Genomic DNA, 8,364 nt, shown 5'->3' with positions numbered 1-8,364 from the left:
TTTAGGACAATGCACATTAATCAACATTTTTGTAAATGTGCCAGTGTTAGCCATTCAGCTAATTTTCAACTGCAGTCCTAGTTACCCACGATGCATGCCTTTATGCATGTCTTTATACCTACCTTTTCACAGTAGAAAAATAAGGTGCATCATCTTCTATGGTTTCAGCCTTTTACTGTAATATCAAGCACGGCAGCTGCCTTTGTTCATACATACAATATAATGTTCCTTAATCACTTCATCAACGTCATAGAATTCAGCTCACCTGGTAAAAATGCACCTGTTACTCAATTAAATGTGTCTTGGACTTTCATTTCTCTCTCACTGTCAGCCTCAGAACCTTTAAGCCTGGCACACACACACATTTACAGTACACACAATGCAAACGTACAGTACCTGCAGTTTTGTTGGTGGCACATGTGGAGATGTGTTTTTGTGTGTTGCTACTCCAATGACCCAGTTCTAAAGCTGGCCTGAGAGTCACCCAGCCTCTAAAATACTATAAACAGTGACTGCTCACAGCTGTTGCTGACACTACATAAAAAGAGACAAAGGGCCAGCTGATAACCGTGTGATAAATTGTTTCTATATCCGCCCATCTCTTTCCTATTACATCACTCATTTCTCCTCCTCCTTTTTGTCTTTGATCAGTTCAGCTTCCCCTCCTCAATATTATCTGTCTCTTCACCATCTCTCTCCTGCTTTCTCATCTCTCTCTTAACAAACTAAAATAGGCCAACGACATTAAACTACCATCATTGTAATATAAGTTCCCAAATCTGCTTCTGCCTTTAATTTTTCACCACATATCTCTGAAAATAATAAGACTTCAGTCTCATCACTGTGCACATTTGGGTGAGTGACAAATCAATTAGTCTGGTATCTGAGTGAATGATTGTAGGAGTGAATGGACCGACCGGTGTGTTTCTCATGGAGGTCAAACTAAGGTGAGTACAGTAAGTTGGAGAAATGGAAAGTGCAGTAGTATCACATAAAGAGAAAAGAAATACATAATTTGGGTTTGTTAAGAAGAAGGATGCTGTAATTCCGTAGTTCACCCATATCAATGATAGGTAATACTTGAATTATAGAATAAGGGAATGAAAGAATGATTTTATGGCGGTCATCTTAATACTAAAAATAAAACTATAAACTCTTGCTTCTTACTGTGACAATTGAGATATTGCAGTAGGTTGTCATTAACAGAACTGATGATGTGTGATAATTGTCATGAAATCACATATTTGTGTCACAATATGGTTCACTCATCTTAATATAAGAACGCCTCAGAAGCAGCTCACACAGTTCTACACATTGCATAATCCTCTATATCATCAAAGCTGTTATTCCATATTCAATTTATAATGATCAAAGCATAAGGCCGATTTGTACAGCCATTACACTTTTAACTAAATAACTGTTTATTGTGGTACTATTTATATGACATGTTAATACATAAGATTATGGCATGTGCTTAGAGCTCTGATAGTAAGGATTAATGTTCAATTTCCACATAAAATATGTGATAAGTGACTGGAGATATTGTTATTTTTGGTGACATTGAATCTCCAACTGTAATGAAATATACATACACAAAATATCTTATCCAGAGGGCATTTGTGTTTTATGGCTAAACACTAAAAAAGCCATAAGAAAAGCTGATGTACAATCATCACAGCGCTCTCTTCAGGTACAGTGCAGTCTACCTGTAGCCAGCAGATTAACAAATCCCACAGTGGATGGATGACTTTGTCAATGACATCAAACAGTCTTGTATTATACTTACACCTGTGTGCATAGTGCTACAAATAAGCACATAGATACATTTACATGCAGGCGGAAAGGGAAACACTCTCATACACAATCACGCTGCCAACACACAAGTTGTAAACTCACACTGTACCTCTCTTTGAAGAAACGGCGGAAGCCGAAGGCGATGAGTTTGAGCACTGATTCCAGCACAAACATGGAGGTGAAGAAATAGTTGCAGTACTTCAGGGCGAGATCCAGAGACTGGAAAGAGAGAGAGCGTGTATGGGTGTGTGTGTGTGTGTGTGTGTGTGTGTGTGTGTGTAAGTGTTTGTGTGTGTGTAATGGGATAGGGTTGAGTTTCAGCAGCAGGGGGAAACCGTAAAACTGGAATACTTCCAGTTGTTTGTGGAGTAAAATCAAGCATGCCAGAAGCAAAAACAGGGCATATACTTATAATTTTAGAACCACAAACACTAACACATTATGTCCCCTAACTAACACACAATTTTAAGCTAAGGTGTATTTGCAGAGTATTCAAATATTCTAAAGGCAAGCATGTTTTAATCGTCTTAACATTAACTTGAACATTAACAATCCAGCTTCCTGTACCTGCAGATTATTTTGCTTGGCTGTTTTCTCCTTTCATAAATAGAGCTGTAGCTTCTAACAAGTGGAAGGCTGCCAAATGTCAACACAAACATCCGACAAAACCTGTGATATTTATCTAATGCACGGTCAGTTTGAGAAAGCTTGCTCCATTTTAAAGGTCAAATGGGCATCTAATCTCAAGGATAATCACTTGTCCTCGCCCTCAGAAAAAAAAAGACGCTATCAAGTATTTGAACCTCCATTCATTACACATGAATGGAGAGATACATGTACCGTACAGCTAACACCACTCTGACAGCAGCATGCATCAAATCAGCAGTGCAATCACAGCTCCTTTGTATGGATTGCTGTTACTCCAACACATGCTACAACAGGAAGTTTCATGGTGGTGGACCCGTCTGGTATCCCTGTGTCTTTGCTGCTTGGGGAAAGGAAGGCTTTATACAAGAGCTGTAGTCAGGTACAGGAAAACAGCCAAAAAGATTTAACATTAATACTAATATAAAAAAACACCATAAGTTATTGCTACTGAAATGGAGCTTGTCTGTTTTTTGTCAACATTTTGTGGAACAGGCGCTTTAGGCAACGTCAGAGCTAAGTTGTAAACATTTCTAATTACTTACAAAAATGCAAGAATGCAAGGAGCTTCCCCTTATTTATCACCTAACTTGCATCCACAGACACAAACACACAACCTGTGCCTGCTGCACTCCTTTAACATGACACACCAATTTGTTGCTATGCAACCACATCGTGCACATATTTGCTTACATGAGGTTGATTGAAGTGCTCTAAGGACATGGTGATGACATTGATGCAGATGATGAAGGTGATGATGAGGTCCAGGTAGTGGTTTGTGCACAGTGTGTGGATCATCAGGCGTATGTTGCCATAGCTGGCAAAGTAGGGCAGCTTCTGGGCTTCTGTTGGTAGAAAATATAGCAAAGAAGCTTTTTAACATCTGAGGTTGGCGGTTATTTAAAAAAAAGTGTTTATAGTTTTGCATTTTCTCTGCAATGATAAAAAAATACTTATACAGTGATCATTCAAATCTTCTGTCTTTTAAAAACTATTATATGTATACTAAATCCAAACAAAATGCTCCTGTTCCTACTTGAAATTTACAACTGATAATCTCCTTTTCCAGATTGAGCGCTTGTAAGTGGAACATTTAAAAGCTTTGATGAAGCTGGAAGCACTATCAACAGAAGAAAAACCTCCCAAATAGTCAAGGACATAAGCAATTAGGACACTTGCCGTTTGTGTGTTTATTATTATCTGTTAGCCTGTCTCCATTTCCATCTCTCTTTCCTTTGACCGCACAGATTTTCATCAGTGTTGATCACAGCTCTACATGCTAGAAAGAATTGAGTCTTGTGATGTGTCATATTATCAACAAGGGTAAAATGAGCTGTTCGAGACTGTGGTACAGGCAGTGCATTGGTTGTATCATTAAATTTGGTTGTTTTATAAGTGTTTGTAATCATTTTCCATCTGATAATACCCGTTATTTCTTTATAAATCCATTACTGCATCTTCTTTCTTACTGTACCCCTGTATCACTCTATTCCTGCCTCCAACAGTTCATGTGCCTCTGCTTTTTTCTCTTCCAGCTTTTGGCCTCTTCCATACTCCCTCTATGCTTTCTTTGCTATCACTCTCCTGTTATTCCCCTCTCTTACTTCTCCTCTTCTTTTCCATGCGCCGCTGACGCTTCTCCTCGCGCCTTTTGGCCTCCTCCACTTCCTGATGCTGGCGGCACTTGTGGAAGTTCTCCACCACAACACCAACAAACATGTTGAGGACGAAGAAGCTGACGATGAGGAGGAAGGAGATGAAATACAGCAGCATCCACGGGTTGTTGTTGGTCACCGGCTGGGGTTGAAGTGTGGTGTGTTTGGCCGTGTGACAGAAGGATTTGAGAAACAAAACAGAGATGAGAGGCGGAAGACAATTTATTTTCCTAGATTTACATTTTGGTAAGTGAAGATTGTGCCTAGAGTTTTTTTCTTATGAAATAGTGTGCAGCTCATACGCGGGTACCTGTTGGTCCACAGCCACAGCATCCAGGCCATGATACATAATGTTGACCCAGCCGTCCTTAGAGGCGAGCACAAACAGAGACATCAGAGCCTGGAAAAAGGCGTGCAGAGAACAGAAAGGAAAACTGTTATCCTTATTTAATGCAAAAAATATATACTCAAAAAAAAAAGTCCAGGTACATATTCCCAAAACAAACATAATGCACACCAGCTCACCACTTACCTGTCCCAGGTTGTCAAAGTTGTACTTATGGTGGACCCATTTGTAGCTGGCTTGCAGGCAATCCGACTTGTTGGTGATGTTTTTCACATCAGGGCCGAAGCAGTAGAAGAACTTGCCTTTAAACAGCTGTCAGCAGAAGAACAATGAGACCAAGCTTTTGATGCTGTCTGCCTACTTATATAAAATAGAGAAATAAGCCTTCGTAGGCTCCTCTGATGAGATGAAAGAGTGAAAATAATGAGCCGGTCAAAGATCCCACTAGCTGAAAAAGTTGTGCAGTGATGAAAGAAGTAGGAGGACAATGAGATTTACTCTAGAAGGAAATGCATTTGTGCTTCAAAGCTATTAAGAGGGAAATGAAGGAAGAGAATTACATTTTTAAAGAAGCATAGCAATGGGCAGGAAACCATAGAACACACAACTAGACAATATCCATATATATAATATACTGGATTAAACAATGCATGCATGCAGTGTGTATTATTAAAACAGCGGTTCCCTTTGTCCTACCTGGACCCCAAGAATTCCAAAGATGATAAAGAATGCACAACAGATGAGAACAATGTTGCCAATGGGTTTGAGGGAGGTGATGAGTGTCTCCACTACCAGCTTTAGACCCGGAGCTCTGCTAATCACCCTGAAGAGGGGAGGGGGATAAGAGGAAAATAAGAAAAACAAATGTCTGTTATTTTATTCAATTTTAACATCTTTAAAATTGCGCTGATTACCTCAAAGACTGTACCATTCATAGGAGAATACATATTTCTTAAATATGACATAGTTGGTTAATTATGACTACATTTATTTGTTGTTGAGATGGTTAAATAACTTCACAACTGTTTGTTTAAGAGCAACATTTTGAACTTATGACGATAAAACTGTACTGACAAGGCGCAGAGCTGCCATACATAACATGATATTTAGCAGACGCAAGCTACTTACTAATTATTACTTTGTACATACCTGAGGGGACGCAATGTTCTGAGCAGCCTGAGGACTCGAAGCACACCAAGGATCTTGGCCCCACCCGCCATGGACACGACAATGTCAATCAAAGACACAAAAACCAAGAAGCCATCCAGAATGTTCCAGCTGCTCCGCAGATAAGCCTGCTCACCCACATACAAACCCATGGAAACCACCTGAAGCGAGAACATTTGGTGAAGCAGTATTTGAGAACATCAAATACCTTTTTATGGACCAGATCTATACAATAAACTGTCAAATGTGTAAAATACAATACACCGGTATCCCAAGAAAAAAACAAGGTGAAAATAAAAAAGCAGGAGGAAGAGATACAGACATGAAAAGTCATTAGCGGCTGTAGAACAGGCTGTTGATGCAAGATATTTTACACACACAGATACACAGGCACACGCACACGCACACGCACACACACACGCACACACATACACACACTTAAAAACAATTAGAAAATAATAACACAGTAAATGGCGAATAATGAATCACACACTTTGCAAGTGACACACTAACACGCCATGCATCAATGTTACATCACTGCACAGTAATAGTGCACAGGTACAAGTATTTGACATACAGTATGATATTATTTTACTTCTTGGTGACTTCAAGAGTGAGGGATGGATTTTGTACAGGCATTGTAATGTATACATGGATTTGGTGTTTTGCTAAGCAGCAAGGGGGAGCATCAAAAATCTGTAACTGACATTTAAATCTGTTTGCCAAGTGTCTGGTAAAGCTTCAGAGGGAGGGTGGGAGTTAGCGTGCAAATATATCAAGATGGTTCAATGATCAGTGCCTGGCAAACATCTGAGGTCTGAATGCCAAAATGAAAACTGGATGTACAAAACTTGCAATTGTAGATTGTGAATATATACTTACAATTGTGAATATATATATGTATATACACTATGTTAAAGGTCACATATAATGCTTATTTTGAGGGTTAATTCTTGTATTTTGGGTTTCTACCAAAAACAAGTTTTAACTTAAAAAGAAACAGTTTATTTTTCTCTTAATGTCTGTCTGAATACACCTGTATTCACTTTGTCTGAAACGCTCTGTTTTACTGCTTCTCTACCGACCCAAAAAAGTTCAGTCCGTTCAATCTGTCCAGATTCAATCCAGGTCTCCTGCATCTTTGCTTTCAGAGTCTCTGAACCATCATTTAAGCCAAGTAATGACTGTAAGGGCACTGTAGGAGCACTTTTTTAAAATGTATATATTATAGTTATAATATAGAATTTACAACTGTGCAAGAGTCCTAATGTCCTGATGGCTCGTTTAAAGGCACAGTTTCTGGATACGGGCTATGAACATTTACCTGTTGCTTAAGCGTTTTGATACTTTCACAGTATTTAACTAGCACCTCAATCTGTACTATTATAAAAAAGTCACTTTTTTACAACATGGGACCTTAGTACATGAAATAGTACACAAAATAACATTGCTTAGTCATACTGTACAACTACAATCATAAGAACTAACTTTTTGGGAGATTGCTACATTGGGTCTGAAGTTGCATTAAATAACACTCTAAAAAGTTCTACTGACCAATTCCTCAACCCTGCTGTGCTTTCAATGTGGCTGCATCTTTTACACAGGACTACACTAAGTGTTGGAGTCCTACCGGGAGATTAATGCTACACTAACACACATTACGGATATATGCAAGGCTCAGACAGACTAAGGCACAGAGGGAGGCATGTATGGCTAGGCCAGGGGGCTGACAAGCCTACGGCTCCTTGACGGGCTGTTATTGGTTAATAATTGATTTTGGGAGTGCATAATTGATGGCCCACTTGTGCCAACGTCTTTTGCAGTGAATACAGAGACAGTGGCAAAGGAAGAGAGGGAGGGAGGGAGAGAAAATAAAAGAAAGGAGGAAGTGGAAACACAAACTTAAAAAAAGAAGCAGATTACATCGGCAAGGACAGGAGGAAGGAGAGAGTGTGGGGGAGTGCTGGAGTTGGGCCGCATCCATAAGTAGACGACTAGGTGCCAATTAATGACATTGCTTAATTGTTCTATTCTCCAAAGGAACATGGGAATTGCCAAGAAAGAAGGGCAGGGAAGGGGTTGGGCTGTGGTAGCACTGAAGCGAAGTCAATTCAGTGAGTGAGACACAGGGAGACAGACAAAAAAGATGCCCCTGTGTAGTGCCTGCAAACACGATACACTCAGGACAAATCATTGGTAGTAATAGAGAAACAGGTTGTAAAATGTTACCTTGAGTGTCATCTCGCTCACAAAGATGGCAGTAAAGATGTAGTTGGAGATGGTGAGAAAGACTCTTTCCTGGATAGACAAACATGAGTAAGGGAGAGAAAGGTTGACAGTCAGAATTAATAAATGGTGCAATTAGGTGTAGTAACATGTTATTTACTGCACCCTTTTAGAAAATAAAATTCAAAAAATAATCTTCAGAGAAAACAAAAAGGTACAAAAAGGCTGCAGACAGGAGATTCTTGTGAAGCAGTAGCTTCTAGGCACACATGCGCAGACACACATTTCAGATGGATTTACCAAGCTGCCCTGTAGTATCTTGGGCCTCTCCAGAGCTACTGTAATGCAGTTGGAGAAGATGAAGGCCAACACCACATAGTCAAACAGCTTATGGGCTATGATGGACTGGCATATCTGTCTGAACCTGGAATAGCAGGAGAGGAGAGGAGAGGAAAAGAGAAAGGACAAAGATAAGTTTAAACAGGCATTGCAATTGTTATTAAATAAAATCAAGGCTGACAGAATGGGGGG

At 39.6% G+C, this 8,364-nt stretch overlaps 1 protein-coding gene across 1 annotated transcript in view; it reads right to left on the bottom strand.

The window, feature by feature from the left end:
• Window positions 1-2,042: 2,042 nt before the first annotated feature.
• Window positions 2,043-8,364, bottom strand: part of cacna1ia (calcium voltage-gated channel subunit alpha1 Ia) — a 43,610-nt gene continuing 37,288 nt past the window's right edge. Inside the window, exons 17-25 of the mRNA XM_032538166.1 lie at window positions 8,134-8,257; window positions 7,837-7,905; window positions 5,590-5,768; window positions 5,137-5,263; window positions 4,627-4,752; window positions 4,405-4,494; window positions 4,044-4,236; window positions 3,133-3,284; window positions 2,043-2,779 (exon numbers count right to left, since the gene is read on the bottom strand). Of these exons, the coding sequence (XP_032394057.1) occupies window positions 2,669-2,779; window positions 3,133-3,284; window positions 4,044-4,236; window positions 4,405-4,494; window positions 4,627-4,752; window positions 5,137-5,263; window positions 5,590-5,768; window positions 7,837-7,905; window positions 8,134-8,257 (1,171 nt within the window). The 3' untranslated portion in view covers window positions 2,043-2,668. The remainder of the gene's footprint in view (window positions 2,780-3,132; window positions 3,285-4,043; window positions 4,237-4,404; window positions 4,495-4,626; window positions 4,753-5,136; window positions 5,264-5,589; window positions 5,769-7,836; window positions 7,906-8,133; window positions 8,258-8,364) is intronic.

The sequence above is a fragment of the Etheostoma spectabile genome, chromosome 15 (genome assembly GCF_008692095.1).
Source record: "Etheostoma spectabile isolate EspeVRDwgs_2016 chromosome 15, UIUC_Espe_1.0, whole genome shotgun sequence".
Taxonomy (NCBI): Eukaryota; Metazoa; Chordata; class Actinopteri; order Perciformes; family Percidae; genus Etheostoma; species Etheostoma spectabile.
This window is presented reverse-complemented; position numbering and strand designations above follow the sequence as displayed.